The sequence below is a fragment of the Erpetoichthys calabaricus genome, chromosome 6, assembly GCF_900747795.2.
Source record: "Erpetoichthys calabaricus chromosome 6, fErpCal1.3, whole genome shotgun sequence".
Classification (NCBI taxonomy): Eukaryota; Metazoa; Chordata; class Cladistia; order Polypteriformes; family Polypteridae; genus Erpetoichthys; species Erpetoichthys calabaricus.
In genome coordinates this window covers 161,509,398-161,532,157 of record NC_041399.2, presented here as the reverse complement: position 1 = coordinate 161,532,157, position 22,760 = coordinate 161,509,398, and the positions used below count along the sequence as shown (strand labels likewise).

Genomic DNA, 22,760 nt, shown 5'->3' with positions numbered 1-22,760 from the left:
TGCGAAGCACCGTGCAGCATGTCTTTCAGGAAGCAGCTGCACAAAAGATAGCAACGTGAAGATAATCTTTCAGCATTTTTAGACGAGCGTCCGTATCATCTAGGTTTGCGAACAGCCCCCCTGCTCAATCCCCCTACGTCAGGATCAGAGAAAGTCAGCGCAAGAGAAAGAGAAAGGTAAGCTGGGTAGCTTCTCAGCCATCTGCCAATAGCGTCCCTTGTATGAAATCAACTGGGCAAACCAACTGAGGAAGCATGTACCAGAAATTAAAAGACCCATTGTCCGCAGAAACCCGCGAAGCAGCGAAAAATCTGCGATATATATTTAAATATGCTTACATATAAAATCCGCGATGGAGTGAAGCCGCGAAAGGCGAAGCGCGATATAGCGAGGGATCACTGTATAGGAAAGACAATCCCGATAGAGTATCAATCAGCACGAATCATGTACCCAACTCCATCCTCCCTAACAGTGCATTTAGTACTAAAAGACCTTCTAAAAGTCAACTGCATATAATTACAATACACAGACTAATATGTGTAAACACTTGTTTTATCTGTTATGTTTGTTGGATACAGTAATAACACAGTTGTTTATAAAAATATACACCTATATGATAAAGAATGTATTGCCACCGACAGCACTAAAAATAATAGGGGGCAGAATACATTTTCCAATTAAACAACTGTTTTAATGGCACTGAAATTCAACATAAGAAGGAGTGTAACAATAGCACAGCTAAGGTAATAAGAACAATAAGTAAATATATAATTAACACAGTAATAACTGAACAATTAAATAATTCACAGAATTTTGTGATTGGAGGCAACTGGCAGAATAGGATGTTCATTATTATTTAACATATTTTCTCAATGGGAAGTGTTCTCAATTTAACAGGTATTGTGCATGAATCTCTTATGCGCTTCATGAATAGGTTGTCTTCTAACATATCTGGTGAGGCATATGACCAAAAGTTTATTGAGCTCAGACAATACGCTTTTTGTTAGGTTTTCTTAAGTTATTTTTTCATAAATTATTTAAAATTTTGGATGTCTTAGAATGACCAAAGTACTATTTCTTTTTTTTTTTTTTGTTTTTTTTTTTATATATAGAAAATTTGGCATGTTGAAGACTGAAAGGGATAAATGAGTTTGATCACTATATTTTTTATGTTGTATGAAGTGTTTTTTTCCAGCTCACTGATGATCTTTTTCAACAATTTAATGTCCTAGAAATGCAGACATGTTGAATCCAAACTTTATTATGCACTAATATTACACCTATTCACTACAATTTAATGAGAAATAAAAAATATTCATAACCTTTATTATTTATAACACCAAATGTTGGTGAATTACAAAGCACACGAAATTATATAATAATATACTTAGTATTTTATTGAAAAGTTACAGGCACAAGACAACAAATAACATGTAAAGACAAATTTAGTTATTAGTCAGCAGGTTAATAGTGGAGTATGCTGTTTTTATAAGTATTCAAACCATTTTTAAATTGTGCTACAGATTCTCATTGGAGTTGAGGTTGGAACTTGGTTTAAGCCACTCTAGGACATTCATATGTTTCTTATTGAGTTACTCTAACATTGCTCTGTGCTTGGGATCATTGTTAGGCTAACAGATTATTTTTTGTGGTGGACTGTAAACATCATTATTGTATAACTTGATTATTGTGATAGGTTGAATAGATTGAAACTCTGTGAGGACTCTTAAGTAGAGCTGCTGCTTCTGTGTATCAAGAGACGCAAGGTTCTGTAGGTTTTTACATTTAGATGCCACTAACAACAGGTGTACACATTTTGGAGGTATGTCCTAACTGGTATACTGCCACAGTGACCATCACAAGACCAAGTGAATTGAAAATAAAGCAAGGTTAAATCATACCTTATTTTAGGGGTATTTTAAAGTTTATTAAACCATTTCTATGTTAATAATAATTAATATCTAATATGTCACAACAAGTTGATATATTTACATACTGTTTTCTGATATGAACCAGATGCACCCTTTTCATTAATTAACAATAAATTGGTTATACGCCAGATCTGACAGTTTTTTTTTTAGAGATGAGAACTTTTGATTATATACTTTGAGGTTAAAAAATAAAGAGGTTTTAAATGGCTTAAGACTTTTTATGGATAATCAGTTATGCTTGAAGTATCTTGTACTGTATACAGTTTAGAAATAGAGTATTTTTAATTAATCTTGAAAAACACATCTAAGCCTATATCTAACTGGAGTAAAGCCTCAGTTTATACAACTTATCCATTATATGCTATGTCATTTCCATAAACAGTTATATGACTAGCAGCTGCTACATTGGAATATTTGTTGACCTCATTCACAAGCTCTTTCATTTATTTTCCGAGTGTTCATTTACCAGTAGAGAGTTGCTGCGTGCTGTTATTAAGTATTATTGAAGCTCATTTGTGATATATTGCCCATATTTATAGCATCATTATACAATTTATTCATGATTGATATGAAATAACACTTGTGTAATGTGCATATGTTGAAATCCTGCAATGTAAGCCTAGATTTTGTCTAAGTTATTTTATATGAATCAGTGTAAAAACCAGAATTCATTTTTAACATTCTAAAATTCATTAAATATCAGAATAGAAAGCTGTTTTGGACACAAATATCAAATCTGGCCAGCAGAGTTTCATACCATACACAATTTCTCCTACACCCCTTTGACTTTTAACTAGCTGTTATATAATTGTCTCCCCGGTTGCACTTTTGGTGCATTTACATGCATACACAAAACTGGAATAAGGAGAATAACCCAGTTAATGCAGAAACCTGATTTCTTAAAAACTCCTGTTTAAATGCATGAGTCACCTTATGGGAGTTCTCCTTTGGCAAAACACTCCAATGTTATAGAAATGTGTTAAAAAGTAATCAAGCATAATCATTGGCCGCCATGAATCTGAAAAACAAAATTGAGCATGTGTCTCCCAAGCACTGTGAGGAACATTACTTTAAAAGTAATTTCCCTAAGTTCTTGTCCATAAGCCGGACTCATGTATTAGCCGGAGACCAAAAATCATACGAATTTTTAAAATAAAATCGTATCATAGATAAGCCGGACTCATGGATAAGCCGAACGTACTATAACCTATAACTAATAGAAGGGAGGGAGGTCAGTGGTCTCACTCGCGCCCATTTAATTTCTTTAAGGGGGGAGAGAGTGTGAGATATTGGCGTCTCTCTCACTCCCCGCATGGCGCGGTTGGAGCGGCTGGAGCGCGTTCTTTCTGCTCTGGGCGTCGCCGAGTCAACACGAGCGTGTAGCGGTCATTTAAATTGTGATTTTATATGTAAGCATATTTAAATATATATCGCGGATTTCTGCGGACAATGGGTCTTTTAATTTCTGGTACATACTTCCTCAGTTGGTTTGCCCAGTTGATTTCATACAAGGGACGCTATTGGCAGATGGCTGAGAAGCTAGATTGCTTACTTTTCTGTCTCTCTTGCGCTGACTATCTGTGATCCTGACGTAGGGGGATTGAGCAGGGGGGCTGTTTGCACACCTAGACGATACAGACGCTCGTCTAAAAATGCTGAAAGATTATCTTCACGTTGCTATCTTTTGTAAAGCTGATTCCTGAAAAGACATGCTGCACAGTGCTTCGCATACTTAAAAGCTCGAAGGGCACGTATTGATTTTTGACTGAAAAACAAACTCTCCCTCTCTCTCTATTTGTCTGCTCCTGATGGAGGGGGTGTGAGCTGCCGCCTTCAACAGCTTTGTGCCGCGGTGCTTCGCATACTTAAAAGCCAAACAGACATATTGATTTGTTTGCTTCACTCCTTTGAAGAGGAAGATATGTTTGCATTCTTTTAATTGTGAGACGGAACTGTCATCTCTGTCTTGTCATGGAGCACAGTTTAAACTTTTGAAAAAGAGACAAATGTTTGTTTGCAGTGTTTGAATAACGTTCCTGTCTCTCTACAACCTCCTGTGTTTCTGCGCAAATCTGTGACCCAAGCATGACAATATAAAAATAACCATATAAACATATGGTTTCTACTTCGCGGATATTCTTATTTCGCGGGTGGCTCTGGAACGCAACCCCCGCGATGGATGTATAAGCCGGACTTATGTATAAGCCGATATTCTATTTTTTCATTTTCACAACTTTTTTCCTTAGATAAGCCGCGGCTTATAGACAAGAACTTAGGGTTAGTTAAATTACTCATTATTTACAAAAACACACTACTTATGACAAAATGTAATTTGTTACAGTGTATTACTTTTGAAATACTTCTTTTTTTTGTATGAAAAGCTGAACATTTCACTCACCAGTATTTATTATTAAATCCTAAGCCCATATATGAACATTAATGAAACTGACCAGAAGCACAGACATATTTGATAATTTTCTTGCTTCATAAATACAATTCATCCTTTATATGCTATGAAGTAAATAATATTCATCCACTTTATACTACCCTGACCTGCACTTACAAAGATTTGGGATAAGAACACTGACTGCTACATCACTCGATCGCTCTGTTTCAGCATACTGTAGCTATAGCAGATAATGTTTTATCAATATTTTTTGTTGCTTGATTGCACACCGCACACTGTTTTCTGCTTAGCTGTTGATTGAGCCCTAAAATGATCTCCATACCAGGTTGTATTGTTCTGGCCTACATTCAATGCTCCTGTGATAATAATAACACAGGTATTTTTACTTCAGTAAAATAAGTATTGTGTTAGGCTACTTGTTACTTTAAAAAGTAATGTTACCACATGTTACTTTTAACACATTACTGCTCCTGAAATTGTGCTGCTAAGTTTAGCACTGTTTACTCATCAACATAAATTTAGCAATTTCTGAAATAATGGGCCAGATTATTTCTACCAGAAGAAAGAATAATGAGATCACCCATGCACTTACCTCAGGAAATTTAATCTGTGGACACTTCTATCCCTGACTGCTAAAAGAATATGCAAAGCTAAGCAGTTGAACAGACTGCAGCTGACATGCACAGACTACAGAATCCTTAACTCTAACCCAGTTAAGGGTTTACATTGCCACATAACTGGGTTACTCATGGAGAAGTCTACTGTATGTGTGTTGAACTGGTTGCTTAGAGAACAATTACCCAGTATCTCTAACAAGAATAAGGGTTTACCTGTCATTTTAGAAACCAGGTTTCTGTGAATAATCTGGTTATTAAAACACTTGTAAACTCACTGATTGAACATTTTATCGCTGTCTCCAGCCTCATTCCACTGTCTCAGTTACACATGATAAAAGTAAATCAAAGTAATAGGTCTTATCTCTTCAATAATAAAAAACGCCAGCAGCTTATTCTTTAGCTTATAAAGAAGTAGTTTCATTGTCTTACTTTAAGGTTAAACAAAGAAGGATATTGACCGTCTGGTAAGTCACTTAGTTCTGTCACATAGAGACAATATGTCAGTCTTTACTTAGTATTTTATTAGGTTGTATCAGATATGTTTATTGTATATTTTTTAGCAAATTACCAGCTATAAATACTCATTACCAGTTCTCATGAATGTTTAAAGCCACATGATTTTATAAACTGGGTATTAAAAAAATAGTTCTGTTCATCTGAGTTATAAGATCTGTTTTTTCCCTCACTGTTTGTCCCTTTAAGTTTATCTAATGAACTTAAGACAGAAGTGTGATATGGACTAATGTCACTATAAAAATAGTTTTTTTTTTTTTTTTTTTTCCTTTCCTTTTTGTCTAGCTCCTGACCCCAGAAGTAACTAGGGCAGGTCACTATATAAACTGTCTTCATATCATATAAATATATACACACCTGGAACCCCACTGAATAAAATTTGAAAATGCTGTGCTTCTTCAGCATTCCTGAATTGATTGTCACCTTTTAATTAAGGCAATAATGTGTAGTTTTTACTCCACTCTATAAGTAACGTTTAGGCCTTTATTGAATCCAATACAGTTTCTAAGTCTGTGTCTTTTAAAATTATTCTGTTTATAGTACAATACACTTGAAGCATTGAGCATTGGCAGGTGACATGAAGTGCGTGGCAGGAGCTTCTTTTATATCTGCATGCTGTCTCTGGAGTTTACCAGTAAATGGCCTTGTATACATGATAACTTGATTTAGCAATTTTCTACACCAAGACCAAGAATTTACCACCTTCACCAATGTGGGAACAAAGCAGAACAAAATTGCAAAGGAAGCACACAGGAAGATAGTAATACAGATTAACAAATACTTAGAGAATGGATGCTAAAATAAATTGAAGTCTATGAAACACTTTAGTTTAAAAAGAATATGAAATTATATGATTGTGATTCTTTTCCGCCCTTGTCATGTAATAGTAGGCAACAATATAATTATAAACAAAAAGCGAGTTGAGAGCTATGCAGCCACCCTCTGCTCTGGAAAATATGGTGGAAATGAACTGCCTGAAACATCACTTTCCCTGTGAAATAAATGGTTTTAAGGGGAAAATAACAAAGGCCAGTGAACCATTTAGCACAGATGGTTACCCTTCTTGGTGGATTAAGATGCTTTTTCTAGTCCTATTCTTATCAGAGAATGATTTTGATCTGCTTTCTCGATTTTCCAAAATACTAGTAGCTAGTAATTTTTATTGTGCAAATAATGCTGGCATTTTCATAGAAGCGTAAATAGGCAATTCAAAAAAAAAAAAAAAAAAGAGGTGGCGCTTATTTTAATGAGGAGAACAAGGAGCAAGCCCCAGCATTAAACTGAAAGTTCAGGTTGCGTACACATACGCCCACCTAGGGCACTGCAAGTCCACAGAGGCATAGGACCACAGTTTCTTCTTTGCTTGTAATCATTAACTTCCTTAAGCAATTTAGGATGAGTATTATCTGGTCCCACCAATTTACCTGGTTTCAGACTTTTTAATCCTATTTGCATATTCCAATGTGCTTATCTCCAAATCGCTAAGTACCTTCTTAATAAAACTTGTAGCTATTAAGAAGCAGTCAACTTCTTCACATATGAAATTGTATTGGGGCAGCTTTTGAATTTTCTGAAAAATAGCTCTCTCAATAGCCATCCTAATGTCCTTTTTAACTGTGTGTTTCAAATCCTTATACAGTGGTGTGAAAAACTATTTGCCCCCTTCCTGATTTCTTATTCTTTTGCATGTTTGTCACACAAAATGTTTCTGATCATCAAACACATTTAACCATTAGTCAAATATAACACAAGTAAACACAAAATGCAGTTTTTAAATGATGGTTTTTATTATTTAGGGAGAAAAAAAATCCAAACCTACATGGCCCTGTGTGAAAAAGTAATTGCCTCCTTGTTAAAAAATAACCTAACTGTGGTGTATCACACCTGAGTTCAATTTCCGTAGCCACCCCCAGGCCTGATTACTGCCACACCTGTTTCAATCAAGAAATCACTTAAATAGGAGCTGCCTGACACAGAGAAGTAGACCAAAAGCACCTCAAAAGCTAGACGTCATGCCAAGATCCAAAGAAATTCAGGAACAAATGAGAACAGCAGTAATTGAGATCTATCAGTCTGGTAAAGGTTATAAAGCCATTTCTAAAGCTTTGAGACTCCAGCGAACCACAGTGAGAGCCATTATCCACAAATGGCAAAAACATGGAACAGTGGTGAACCTTCCCAGGAGTGGCCGGCCGACCAAAATTACCCCAAGAGCGCAGAGACGACTCATCCGAGAGGTCACAAAAGACCCCAGGACAACGTCTAAAGAACTGCAGGCATCACTTGCCTCAATTATAGTCAGTGTTCACGACTCCACCATAAGAAAGAGACTGGGCAAAAACGGCCTGCATGGCAGATTTCCAAGACGCAAACCACTGTTAAGCAAAAAGAACATTAGGGCTCGTCTCAATTTTGCTAAGAAACATCTCAATGATTGCCAAGACTTTTGGGAAAATACCTTGTGGACTGATGAGACAAAAGTTGAACTTTTTGGAAGGCAAATGTCCCGTTACATCTGGCGTAAAAGGAACACAGCATTTCAGAAAAAGAACATCATACCAACAGTAAAATATGGTGGTGGTAGTGTGATGGTCTGGGGTTGTTTTGCTGCTTCAGGACCTGGAAGGCTTGCTGTGATAGATGGAACCATGAATTCTACTGTCTACCAAAAAATCCTGAAGGAGAATGTCCGGCCATCTGTTCGTCAACTCAAGCTGAAGCGATCTTGGGTGCTGCAACAGGACAATGACCCAAAACACACCAGCAAATCCACCTCTGAATGGCTGAAGAAAAACAAAATGAAGACTTTGGAGTGGCCTAGTCAAAGTCCTGACCTGAATCCAATTGAGATGCTATGGCATGACCTTAAAAAGGCGGTTCATGCTAGAAAACCCTCAAATAAAGCTGAATTACAACAATTTTGCAAAGATGAGTGGGCCAAAATTCCTCCAGAGCGCTGTAAAAGACTCATTGCAAGTTATCGCAAACGCTTGATTGCAGTTATTGCTGCTAAGGGTGGCCCAACCAGTTATTAGGTTCAGGGGGCAATTACTTTTTCACACAGGGCCATGTAGGTTTGGATTTTTTTTTCTCCCTAAATAATAAAAACCACCATTTACAAACTGCATTTTGTGTTTACTTGTGTTATATTTGACTAATGGTTAAATGTGTTTGATGATCAGAAACATTTTGTGTGACAAACATGCAAAAGAATAAGAAATCAGGAAGGGGGCAAATAGTTTTTCACACCACTGTAAACCCTATTGTTAATACTGGAGTTAATTGATTTTTACATTTATATGACTGCTTTTACTTTAGCAATTTTTTACTTTTTCATCCATGGGTGATTTCTCTCAAATTGTCAAGATTTTATATTTCTAACTGTTACTTATAGTTGTTCTGTGACCTTTAGGATGCCTGTGTGGAACTAAACTATTAAAAGGTTTTTGGGCATTGCACCAAGGATTTTCAATGAACAGATAAGACACTGTACATTTTATGCTAAAATAATATGCTTTGTTTTGATGTAATTTTCATATCTTTCGAATCAGATGACACATTTAAAATATGTATTGTTTTATTAAGTAAGAACTGTCATATATAGTTATCATGCCGTGATCAGATTGTTGATTAGGGATAGTTTGGCAATGCTTAACTTAAAAGTTCAGTGTTTTGATTGGTAAAAAGGTCTATGCTGAGACAGCCTCACAAGAATTTTTCAGTACTATTTCTGTGCTACTACTCTTTAGGTGTGTATATGTATCAGTAAACTACTTTCACCAGTTAAACAAAATAGTTTGAGGAACATAATCAAAGAGTTTGAGGTGCTGTTCTGACCTCCAAATTTCCCACATATCAGTCCAGTTGAGCATCTTTGGCATGCATTAGAACATCAAGTTCAATCTAAGGCAGCAGTTACCACAGGACACCTTCAGAGGTCTTGCAGAGTCCATGCATTGGCAGGGTGGAGTTATTTTCTTATATATGTATAAATGCATACCCAAGTTGTATTTTTAGGACTACAAGAATTGCAATTTTCTGTCAGTATCTTGTGTTATAACTGTTTCTATTTCAGTAAAGATTTTATAGGTATTTCATAACAAATGTTTATTAATATTTTAAGAAATGCTAAACTCAGATTACCATTAGTGTTTGACACACATTAATAGTTATTATCCACTTGCAGATTTTGAAGTTTTCTTTCATCTGTAAATAATTAACACAATCATAATGAGTTTTTCTTAGTGGGTCATGTTTCTTGCACATTTTAAACTGTTACTGACTCTGTTACAAGCCTGTATAAACAAGCTACTTGCATAATGCCACAAAAATCATGTGATCTTTGGGCACAGACATCTAAGGCTCACATTTTTTCTTGAATAGTTTTTCGTACACCATAACATTTGTGATTTTATTTAAATAATATTTTGTGCTTTATTTAAATAAATGTTCTTGTCAGTATATGTCCATTGATCCTTCCATTTGTCTAAGGAAAAATAAATGTTTTCTCTTAGAATAGAGAAGAGCTCTCAAAGTGTTAACCAAAATTAATAAAAACTCAATCACATTTGCTGCACATGTAGAATTGAAGCTAGCAAAACTTTTGACTTTAAAGACTAGCTTTTCTATACTACTTTTTTATTTAACTGGATAACTGATGGGCGGCATGGTGGCGCAGTGGTAGCGCTGCTGCCTCGCAGTTAGGAGACCAGGGTTCGCTTCCCGGGTCCTCCCTGCATGGAGTTTGCATGTTCTCCCCGTGTCTGCGTGGGTTTCCTCCGGGCGCTCCGGTTTCCTCCCACAGTCCAAAGACATGCAGGTTAGGTGGATTGGCGATTCTAAATTGGCCCTAGTGTATGTTTGCTGTGTTTGTGTGTGTCCTACGGTGGGTTGGCACCCTGCCTGGGATTGGTTCCTGCCTTGTGCCCTGTGTTGGCTGGGATTGGCTCCAGCAGACCCCTGTGACCCTGTGTTCAGATTCAGCGGGTTGGAAAATGAATGGATGGATGTATAACTGATTGAGTATGTCTGTGTTTTATTAGTTTGCTTTTTGAGGGTTGGTGACAAATGGTTATTACCATTATCCTAATTTTGTACATTATTGTACAGTTTGAGAGTCATCAAACCAAATTCCTTGTAAACATTCCTTTTAATGGCAATAAACTTACTGTGCTGATATTGATGACTCATCTTAAGCAAGTTTTGGGAATTGTACTGACTGAACATATTGCCCATAGTAGAATGTAATGTACATCTATAACATTCATCACACAAGCCAATCATGGTAAACTTGAATTATTTTAGAAGTGATCAGAAATAGTTATGGATTTTATAATCAGGAAATTTTTAAGGAATAATTGACAAGATGCTGAATTTCCATAGACTGATAAAATTCTCCTATGCCTTGCTAGATAATTTAGATGTTTTTGTTAATATCCTTTATTTCTGTATTTTACAAAGCACCTTTTTAAAATTTCTACTAAAAATGTGACATCTTCTTAAAACATTGTGTAACATTCCTGTTTTATGTAACATATTTTGAAAATATCCCTAGTACTAATTCTAGTTTGCCAACCTTCAGAGATACTGAAAGTATAAGAGTGAGAGAGTAAGCACTTACTACAGCTAGTTAAAATGTCATATATCTTAATGATATTTATTAAAATTGATAATAACTTTTGTACATGTTTGTACATGTTTTTAATATTTAGCCAACAATAGGTACAGCATTACACTGGTATTTCAGGTATTTAAAAAAAAAAAAAAAAAAAAAAAAAAAAAAAAAAAAAAAGCCCTCATTGTAATTTTTGGCAACTGAAATGAATATCTAGCTTATCATGGTTTAGTCCACACAAACACTGTTAAATTTGAAAACACAATATTCATGTTAAAAGTTTTGTGTTCATTCACATTAGCATTTTGAAATCTTTTTCTAAAAGTTTGGTATCCAAACTGAAATGCCAGGAAAGGGTGTGTCAAGTAAATTAGTGTGTGCGCGTACATGTGTGTGTGAGTGCATGCATTCACCCTCCAGTGGACTTGTGCCCCATCCAGGAATTGTTCCTGTCTTGTGTCTGATGCTTGCTGGAATAAGCTCTAGCTGCCCCATGATCCTGCTCTGAAAATGTATGAATAGATATATTCTAACTTCGCATTTTTATGTGACAGCTCTGGTGAAAAACATTTGACTTAAATTTTTCTACTGCTACCTACTCATCCATTCTAAGGAGAAGATTCTGGTTAGTTTTAAGTTTTATTTCTAGCCACCTAGCCATTTTGCAACTTCTACTTTAAGCTCAGTCACTGTTTAAATTTTCCATTGACTGACCTCCAAGTCCAGTGCTCATTGGGTATTAGTAAAAAATTATAAGGCGGAGCTGGTACTAAATAAGAGTTATGAGGGGTGGGTGATCTGGACCAGTATGAATACCCATGAATAGTACTGGTGAAACCCCAATTAATATATATGGACAAGATCATTTTTAGGAGTACAGTAATCCCTCCTCCATCGCGGGGGTTGCGTTCCAGAGCCACCCGCGAAATAAGAAAATCCGCGAAGTAGAAACCATATGTTTATATGGTTATTTTTATATTGTCATGCTTGGGTCACAGATTTGCGCAGAAACACAGGAGGTTGTAGAGAGACAGGAACGTTATTCAAACACTGCAAACAAACATTTGTCTCTTTTTCAAAACTTTAAACTGCTCCATGACAAGACAGAGATGACAGTTCCGTCTCACAATTAAAAGAATGCAAACATATCTTCCTCTTCAAAGGAGTCAGGAGCAGTGACTGTCATAAAGGCAGAGGAAAATCAGTAGGGCTGTTTGGCTTTTAAGTATGTGAAGCACCACGGCACAAAGCTGTTGAAGGCGGCAGCTCACACCCCCTCCGTCAAGAGCACAGAAAGAGAGAGAGAGAGACAGAGAAAAACAAGCAAGCAAAAATCAATACGTGCCCTTCGAGCTTTTAAGTATGCGAAGCACCGTGCAGCATATCGTTTCAGGAAGCAGCTGCACAAAAGATAGCAACGTGAAGATAATTTTTCTGCATTTTTAGACGAGTGTCCGTATCGTCTATGTGTGCGAACAGCCCCCCTGCTCAATCCCCCTACGTCAGGATCAGAGAAAGTCAGCGCAATAGCGTCCCTTGTATGAAATCAACTGGGCAAACCAACTGAGGAAGCATGTACCAGAAATTAAAAGACCCATTGTCCGCAGAAACCCGCGAAGCAGCGAAAAATCCGCAATATATATTTAAATATGCTTACATATAAAATCCGCGATGGAGTGAAGCCGCGAAAGGCGAAGCGCGATATAGTGAGAGATTACTGTATTAGGTGTATTCTTTTTTTATGTTTTGATTTATGTATTTATACATTTTTACAGTAGAAAGTTTTATTATATATTTTTTGCATTACATTTATTTATTTGCCATCTTTATATTTGCCCATAGCAAAATTGTAGGAAACTCTTCAACAGAATGGTGCTTTCCTGGAAGTAAATGTATGTTTTATAGGTTAACAGTCTCTGTCAGTTATATCATCTAAATGAATAATACCATTATGCTCATCCTTTGTGTTTGGCAACTTTCAGAGGAAGGTGACATTACATTTTATGCTAGAATATAAACTCTGTTTTCTGTCCATTTATCTGTCATTTTTCTGAACTTAGTTTTACTGTTGATAGTTAAAAAGAGATGGAGCCTATCCTTACTGCTGTTGGTATAAAACTGGAAGCAATGCCTGGGTGGCATGCTAGCCTAGCACAGGGCATATTCATCCGTACAACTAAATTCACTCAGAGTGGGCAAGGTTAAAGAGCCCAGGTAACATACAGTGCATCCGGAAAGTATTCACAGCGCACCACTTTTTCCACATTTTGTTATGTTACAGCCTTATTCCAAAATGAATTAAATTCATTTTTTTCCTCAGAATTCTACACACAACACCCCATAATGACAACGTGAAAAAAGTTTACTTGAGATTTTTGCAAAATTATTAAAAATAAAAAAATTGAGAAAGCACATGTACATAAGTATTCACAGCCTTTGTCATGAAGCTCAAAATTGAGCTCAGGTGCATCCTGTTTCCCCTGATCATCCTTGAGATGTTTCTGCAGCTTAATTGGAGTCCACCTGTGTTAAATTCAGTTGACTGGACATGATTTGGAAAGGCACACACCTGTCTATATAAGGTCCCACAGTTGACAGTTCATGTCAGAGCACAAACCAAGCATGAAGTCAAAGGAATTGTCTGTAGACTGCCGAGACAGGATTGTCTCGAGGCACAAATCTGGGGAAGGTTACAGAAAAATTTCTGCTGCTTTGAAGGTCCCAATGAGCACAGTGGCCTCCATCATCCGTAAGTGGAAGAAGTTCGAAACTACCAGGACTCTTCCTAGAGCTGGCCGGCCATCTAAACTGAGTGATCGGGGGAGAAGGGCCTTAGTCAGGGAGGTGACCAAGAACCCGATGGTCACTCTGTCAGAGCTCCAGAGGTCCTCTGTTGAGAGAGGAGAACCTTCCAGAAGGACAACCATCTCTGCAGCAATCCACCAATCAGGCCCGTATGGTAGAGTGGCCAGACGGAAGCCACTCCTTAGTAAGAGTTTGCCAAAAGGCACCTGAAGGACTCTCAGACCATGAGAAAGAAAACTCTCTGGTCAGCTGAGACAAAGATTGAACTCTTTGGTGTGAATGCCAGGCATCATGTTTGGAGGAAACCAGGCACCGCTCATCACCAGGCCAATACCATCCCTACAGTGAAGCACAGTGGTGGCAGCATCATGCTGTGCGGTTGTTTTTCAGTGGCAGGAACTGGGAGACTAGTCAGGATAAAGGGAAAGATGACTGCAGCAATGTACAGAGACATCCTGGATGAAAACCTGCTCCAGAGCACTCTTGACCTCAGACTGGAGCAACGGTTCATCTTTCAGCAGGACAATGACCCTAAGCACACGGCTAAGATATCAAAGGTGTGGCTTCAGGACATCACTGTGAATGACCTTGAGTGGCCCAGCCAGAGCCCTGGAGAGATCTTAAAATGGCTGTGCACCGATGCTTCCCATCCAACCTGATGGAGCTTGAGAGGTGCTGCAAAGAGGAATGGGCGAAACTGGCCAAGGATAGGTGTGCCAAGCTTGTGGCATCATATTCAAAAAGACTTGAGGCTGTAATTGCTGCCAAAGGTGCATTGACAAAGTATTGAGCAAAGGCTGTGAATACTTATGCACATGTGATTTCTCAGCTTTTTTATTTTTAATAAATTTGCAAAAACCTCAAGTAAACTTTTTTCATGTTGTCATTATGGGGTGTTGTGTGTAGAATTCTGAGGGAAAAAAATGAATTTAATCCGTTTTGGAATAAGGCTGTAACATAATAAAATGTGGAAAAAGTGATGTGCTGTGAATACTTTCCAGATGCACTGTATCTTTAGAGTAGGTTATCTTAATTTTATTTTTTTTTGTTGTGCCCTATTCTTACCCTTCTTACTGTCTTTGCTTTCCATTCCATGTTAATTGGCATGACAGTCATTAAAACTTCACCTTAGAGATTCACGGATGATCATCATAGCCTTCAGTTTGGAGAAATTTGGTGAGCACAATGTCAGTTACTTAATTAACCCACGTTAACCCACCATGACCCACTTCGCAAGTCACCCACAACCCTTTCCTTTTAAATGCAATAGTGACTCGCAACCATCCAACAGCAGTGACCCATGCGAATTAAGTGATTAAAAAAAAAATTGTAATAGTCTGAAATCAACTTAGAATTTTTTTGCCTAGACTTCTAGAATTGTGCTTATAAGTAAGCTTTGCAGTAAGTGCATATTTATTGTACAGTCATAGATTATTTATATTGCTTTTTTAACACTTTCAGGTTGTTGATGCAATTTTGGAATCTGGAAAAAATCTTTCAAAAGATGAACGGAAAACAGATCGCTGCCCTCTCTTGTATCAGTGGCATCGCAAACAGTACATTGGTGCAGCCCATGGCCTTGCAGGAATTTATTACATGCTAATGCAGGTAAATGAGTCCTTGTTTATTTTAAGATTTTGATTGAAGCAGAAGGTAGAGTTAGTTTCAAATCAGACACACAGTTCTACATGTTCTATGATATGGTTTACCACTCCTATGGTAGGTTACAAGGGAAAGCATGTGGAGCAAAATTCAGAAACCAACCACTCCATCCCAGGTCACACTCACAAATTGGGGGTCAATTTAAAATTTATAGTTGACCTGATGTGTGTTGTTTGGATGTGGGAGAAAGTCCACAGAGATACATTTCTGTATTTTTTTTTTCTTTTCTTTAAACAGTTCTGTTCTTTGAAAGTAATCTGAATTATTTTAGGAGTTCTAAGAGCTAGATTTGCTAGATTGTTAGAAATAACATTTAGACAGATAGAACTTTATTTGTCCCCAGGAGGAAATGTGGCTTTTTACCAAAGCTATTTAAATAAATAAATACATAAATAGGTAGATAAATAAATAAATAAATACATACATACATACATACATACATACACACACACAAATTTTGGTCTGAACAAACACTGAAGTTGCTATAAAGCAAGAAAAGTTCAAAATAAAGAAAAGTCTGGACTTGGCTATTACAGTCATCGTCAGGCCTTATGCAGACATATTGCTGTTGGTATAAAGGAGCCCCAGTAGTGTTTGACACACTTCTGCTGAAATTTAGGCAGTACTCTTAAGAAAAATGTGCATTTTTTGGATACTTCTTTCAGACAAAATAATTTCAATTAAATGAGCATTTTATTACTGTCTTTCTAAATCAAAGTTTATGCTTTCTTTTTTCAGCCAGAAGCTAAAGTTGATGTAGAAGTTCTTAATGACTTGATAAAACCTAGCATAGATTATGTGCGACATAAAAAATTCAGATCTGGGAATTATCCATCATCTCTCAGCAATGAGACAGATCGTCTGGTCCACTGGTGTCATGGTGCTCCTGGAGTGATACATATGATTTTGCAGGCCCATAAGGTCAGTATTTTATCTTAACAACATAAAAATGAATTTTACTTAAGCTTCTATATCTGCATTCTTTAGTCAATGTAACAATCTACTAATTACCGCTTTGTTAATGTGACTGGTATTTATTCTGATCGTTCTTATTTATACTACAGAATGTTTATTTTAGATAATAATGTTCTGTAGAACAGGTCTTTTCTACTAACCATTTAAACCATTACATTGTCGATCATGGAAATAGAAGCTACAGTCTGTAACATGTATTAGATGGCATTTCGCTCCGTTTGCAGAACAGAATATTTCTGTGCATAAAAAGGAAAACGTCTCACTCAGAATTCTCCTCTATGATGATCCCAGTCAAAATACCTGTCTGCTGGTTCCAATCCCTTTTATGCTGTACTTTACTGTGGTTATGTGACTGGAAGGGGTTGTGTCATTTTTGAACAAAATGGATCAGACTGGTTTCATTGTTGCCCTTCCTGGAACTGAAACTGTGTGCTGATGTTTGTGTCTTCACAGTGAAAGAAAAGCAGAACAGGATTTGAGACATACCCTCATGTAGTGGCTTTCCCTTAGAGCAAACAGTGGCACTAAATTTAGATATACTGTACAATGTCCCTTCACGCAACTTTTGCAGCATTCCTCTTAGCTGCATCTATGAAATTCAGTTCAAGTTAAAATATCCATTGTCACTGTCAATAAAGGTAATAAAATGTTCTGAATCTTTGTGAACATCATGTTGTCTTATGTTAAAGTCACTATTTCATGTGTATCACCATTTATCTCCATAGTGCCATAAGAATTCAAAGCACTACCATCTAGCACAGTAGTACATATTATTCTTTGTAAAGAAAAGTTGCAAAATTTTATCATTTTTACAGTAGTAATTCTATTCTGGTTTTATTAGTAAAACATTATTTTTTTTAGATGTTAATAGCTTCTAAATATTTTTTAAAGGTTTTTAAAGAAGAAAAGTACCTGAAGGATGCAGTGGAATGCAGTGATGTTATTTGGCAGAGAGGGCTGCTGAGAAAGGGATATGGAATCTGTCATGGCACAGCAGGAAATGGCTATTCTTTCCTGTCTCTTTACAAGCAAACTCAGGATAAGAAGTATCTGTACAGAGCTTGCAAGGTGAGATTTTGTAATACTATAATAATAATAATAATAGTTAAAATGTATTATTATTATTATTATTATGATATTAGATTTATTGTCAGTGATCTTATGCTTCTATTGTACTGAAACTACTATTTTACAAGTAGTTAGAACCTGGACCTTCTTTATGAATTTAAATTATTTTAAAAAATTTTTTGTAGATTTGACTCCTTTTTTGGGAGATTAAAATGTGCATTGAAGGTTTTTATTTTTTCTTCCTGTCATAACACAGTTTTATACATTTTAAGTAAGTAGTGCCACATATACTAAAACTCCAGTTTGACTGGGTATATCACACACCATATATTCAGTTAAGTTGGAAAATAATCTAATGTCGAGAGTTTAATTTTTCACCAGCTCAATTGACTGGGTATATGTGGGACTGGCATGTGTGTGCGTGTGTGTGTGTGTGTGTGTGTGTGTGTGTGTGTGTGTGTGTGTGTGTGTGTGTGTGTAGGGGAGTCACTATAAAAAGGGTTACATTTAATTTTGTGCTATTTGCTAATGCATGCAACAAAACCTATATACAAAGTATGTTTGAATAAAGTAAATGATTACTCTTTTTATGCTTTGTGTCACAAAAAGTGCCTGATCTTTTGTGCTCTTGATGCAAATACAAATCTGTTTAACTGGATTCAGTATTTCTTACTTAGTACACCTAATACTCTCAAGCTTGGAGAATACTTCTCTCTACCCACTTTATCCATATTTGTATTGCTAAATCTGACAGAAATTCTATTGTGTGTCTGATAACCAAAAATGACAAGGCTACTTACTGGAAAAATTAAACTTTGTGGTATGATAGCAGCAATCTGTCACATGACGTAAGGAAAACAGAGAAGCTGATTTTTATTGAGTGCTTCGGGCATGGAGGAAGTTATGCTACTATCGACATTAATGGTGTTGATTGGGGAAGTAGCTTTATTATTTTTGTCTACACCAGTAAGGATCTCTCATAGCCCTTTGGCACCATCTTATCTTGGTAAAAAGGCTAATCGGCTATTTAACTTTTTGAAGATGATGAGCAAAGTCAAAAGGACATTTTTGCACTCAATGTCCTTCAGGAAATACTACAATTTGATCTTTTACTATTAATTAACACAACTATATTGGCCCGCATACTATCAATTTGTATAAAGTTAAAACATCATCCTGCCGATAAAGAGTTTACTGGTTATTTAGTATTAATATCTAAAGGATAAATTAATTGTACTTCTCGAAATAGTCAAGGATTAAGTGTGGACTACTATATGCATCAACATACAAGTCTATTTTGTCCTGGATAACATTCTTCTACCAATTTCCAGATTTGCTGTGGGATTTTGCCTTCTCCACTTGGCACCATTTCTTTTTGTACTACCTTTGATCTTGATATAAACTGGGCCTGTACAGTCAACACCAGTAATTTGAACTCTGAATACAACTTTCATTTTACTGAGTCTTTCTAGGTCTAGCACAGGTTCAGTTGCCTTGTCACTGCTGTGGAATTGCACTGTTACATGAAACATGGGCTTCATTTTCAAAGGAATCTGATCATCCAGAATCTCTTTACCAATATTTTCTGTCTGAGTGAGCAACATCAGAAAGGTTAGGTCCATTCCAGTAGATATGGCTCTGAAGAAGACCTTTTCTAGTCTCAACTCTTGGTGATTGTGACCATGACTCTGGATTTGTTAAACTTGGAATTTCATTAACTTTGTTAGCAATAAATGCTTTTATTTTTGCCCTGAGCTAAGAATCCTGTACAAGGTGATCATGAAATCTGTCCACATCTTAAACATATGTGTTTCCAAGTTTAAAGACTTCAGTAGATTGTTTCTTAGCATAGCACCCATTAATTCAAGTCTGGAAGTGTTATTTTCTTTAATAGTGCCACGCTTGACCTTGAAGCTACCAAACTCATGACAACTTCCCGACCTGTAGTTTCTCTTTGCAGCTCCATTGTGTGCACTCTAACTGGTGTCACAATATATGCATGTTATGGGAATAACTGTTTTGCTTGATATCTTCAAGGAATGGCCACAAGGTGAAGTTGTGGCAGCTCTGCACAACTCCTCATTTCAGCTAAGTCTCCTTGCCCACATTTCCTAAAACAGACATTTTACTCTAACTAAAGGGTGCGAGGAAACCAATAGGATCAAATATGCAAGCAGATCACCTTGGTACACTTCTTTTTGTGTTTTCCTTACCTTGCAAAATACCTATTAACTGGTTAAGATCAAGTACAAAGTCATTCTTTGGTCGCCATGCTAAGCTCCGGATCCTTATCATTGTCCCCTAAGCATCAGCATCCTTCGTGTGTTCAATAGAACTTTATTTGACCCCAGGGAGAAATTTTGCATTTTACAGAAGCTTTTTAAATAAATATATAAATACGATGATAAGTAAGTAAGAGAGAGGAAGTAAATAAATAAACACATACACTTTGGTCTGAACACACACCAGAATAATTATAAAGCAAGTTAATTAAAAAGAAAGAGGCATTATATAGGTGTATTGCTGTTGGTATGAAGGAGCCCCAGCAGCATTTCTTGACATACTTCTGCTGAATAATTTGTTGGCTGAAAGTACTCTGTGTCAGTGTGTCAAAGAGAGGATGTACAGCATTGTTCATAATGGTACTCAGCTTTATTTTAATTCTCTCCTTTGCTAATACCTCTAGGGGGTCCAGAGTGCATCCTTTAACTGAGCTTGCCCTTTCAATTAGCTTGTTGATTTGGTGGGCATCTCTTCAAGTGATGTTCCCAACACAGCACACCATAGTGTAGAAAATCACTCTGACCGTCATCACAGAGTTATAGAAGATGTGAAGGATGTCACTTCCCATGTTCCCATCTGACTCTCAAGTCTGAGGATTTGTATGTTCACTTACTGTACATAGGTTTATTTCAGCACTTGACAAAGTCTTGTTTGTATGAACAGTCGTAAAACAAACCTCTTCCACATCATGAGAACTTCTAATGAAATCATTTACAGTCATATGAAAAAGTTTGGGAACCCCTCTCAGCCTGCATAATAGTTTACTCTACTTTCAACAAAAAAGATAACAGTGGTATGTCTTTCATTTCCTAGGAACATCTCAGTACTGGGGTGTTTTCCGAACAAAGATTTTTAGTGAAGCAGTATTTAGTTGTATGAAATTAAATCAAATGTGAAAAACTGGCTGTGCAAAAATTTGTGTACCCTTGTAATTTTGCTGATTTGAATGCATGTAACTGCTCAATACTTGCAACACCAAATTGGTTGGATTAGCTCATTAAGCCTTGAACTTCATAGACAGATCTGTCCAATCATGAGAAAAGGTATTTAAGGTGGTCAATTGCAAGTTGTGCTTCCCTTTGACTCTCCTCTGAAGAGTGACAGCATGGGATCCTCAAAGCAACTCTCAAAAGATCTGAAAACAAAGATTGTTAGTATCATGGTTTAGGGGAAGGCTACAAAAAGCTATCTCAGAGGTTTAAACTGTCAGTTTCAACTGTAAGGAATGGAACTAGGAAATGGAAGGCCACAGGCACAGTTGCTGTTAAACCCAGGTCTGGTAGGCCAAGAAAAATACAGGAGCGGCATATGCGCAGGATTGTGAGAATGGTTACAGACAACCCACAGATCACCTCCAAAGACCTGCAAGAACATCTTGCTGCAGATGGTGTATCTGTACATCGTTCGACAATTCAGCGCAATTTACACAAAGAACATCTGTATGGCAGGGTGATGAGAAAGAAGCCCTTTCTGCAATCACGCCACAAACAGAGTCGCTTGTTGTATGCAAATGCTTATTTAGACAAGCCAGATTCATTTTGGAACAAAGTGCTTTGGACTGATGAGACAAAAATCAAGTTATTTGGTCATAACAAAAAGCGCTTTGCATGGCGGAAGAAGAACACCGCATTCCAAGAAAAACACCTGCTACCTACTGTCAAATTTGGTGGATGTTCCATCATGCTGTGGGGCTGTGTGGCTAGTTCAGGGACTGGGGCCCTTGTTAAAGTCGCGGGTCGGATGAATTCAACCCAGTATCAACAAATTCTTCAGGATAATGTTCAAGCATCAGTCACAAAGTTGAAGTTACACAGGGGTTGGGTATTCCAACAAGACATTGACCCAAAACACAGTTTGAAATCTACAAAGGCATTCATGCAGAGGGAGAAGTACAATGTTCTGGAATGGCCGTCACAGTCGCCTGGCTTGAATATCATCGAAAATCTATGGGATGATTTAAAGCAGGCTGTCCATGCTCGGCAGCCATCAAATTTAACTGAACTGGACAGATTTTGTATGGAAGAATGGTCAAAAATGCCTCCATCCAGAATCCAGACACTCATCAAAGGCTATAGGAGGCGTCTAGAGGCTGTTATATTTGCAAAAGGAGGCTCAACTAAGTATTGATGTAATATCTCTGTTGGGGTGTCCAAATTTATGCACCTGTCTAATTTTGTTATGATGCATATTGCATATTTTCTGTTAATCCAATAAACTCGATGTCACTGCTGAAATACTACTGTTTCCATAAGGCATGTTATATATTAAAAGGAAGTTGCTACTTTGAGAGCTCAGCCAATGAAAAACAAAAATCAAAAGAATTAAGAGGGGTTCCCAAACTAATTCATATAACTTTTTCATATAACTTTTCAGTGCTCAACTGCATAGTGGTGCTAGTCCTCTGTGTGCTAATACTATATTTACAGCTGTGCTTCAGAGAGTGTATTTAGTATGTGAGGGCACACAGTGGTCTCATTTACATGCTGGTCTTTCTTGCAAAAAATTTGGAAAGTACAAAAATATAGTAGTTATTTACACAAAAATGCAATGTGTACTATTCGCATTTATGCAAAGCCTTTAAGTGTGTTAGTGGTCTGTTTGTGTGTTACTTTTCTGAACAATCTATAATAATAAAAGGCAAAGCCCTCACTGACTGACTGACTCACTCACTCACTGACTGACTCACTCATCACTAATTCTCCAACTTCCCGTGTAGGTGGAAGGCTGAAATTTGGCAGGCTCATTCCTTACAGCTTACTTACAAAAGTTAGGCAGGTTTCATTTCGAAATTCAAAGCGTAATGGTCATAACTGGAACATATTTTTTGTCCATACACTGTAATGGAGGAGGCGGAGTCACGTATCGCGTCATCACGCCTCCTACGT

General features: G+C 36.9%; 1 protein-coding gene across 2 annotated transcripts in view; it reads left to right on the top strand.

Moving 5' to 3' along the window:
* lancl2 (LanC lantibiotic synthetase component C-like 2 (bacterial)) overlaps nucleotides 1-22,760 on the top strand; it is a 410,926-nt gene that overhangs the window by 30,253 nt on the left and 357,913 nt on the right. For both annotated transcript variants that reach the window (XR_007935304.1, XM_028804061.2), the window contains exons 5-7: nucleotides 15,349-15,495; nucleotides 16,288-16,470; nucleotides 17,416-17,592. Coding sequence is in view for 1 of the 2 variants with exons in the window: in XM_028804061.2 (XP_028659894.1) it covers nucleotides 15,349-15,495; nucleotides 16,288-16,470; nucleotides 17,416-17,592 (507 nt within the window). In the remaining variant the exon portion in view is untranslated. The remainder of the gene's footprint in view (nucleotides 1-15,348; nucleotides 15,496-16,287; nucleotides 16,471-17,415; nucleotides 17,593-22,760) is intronic.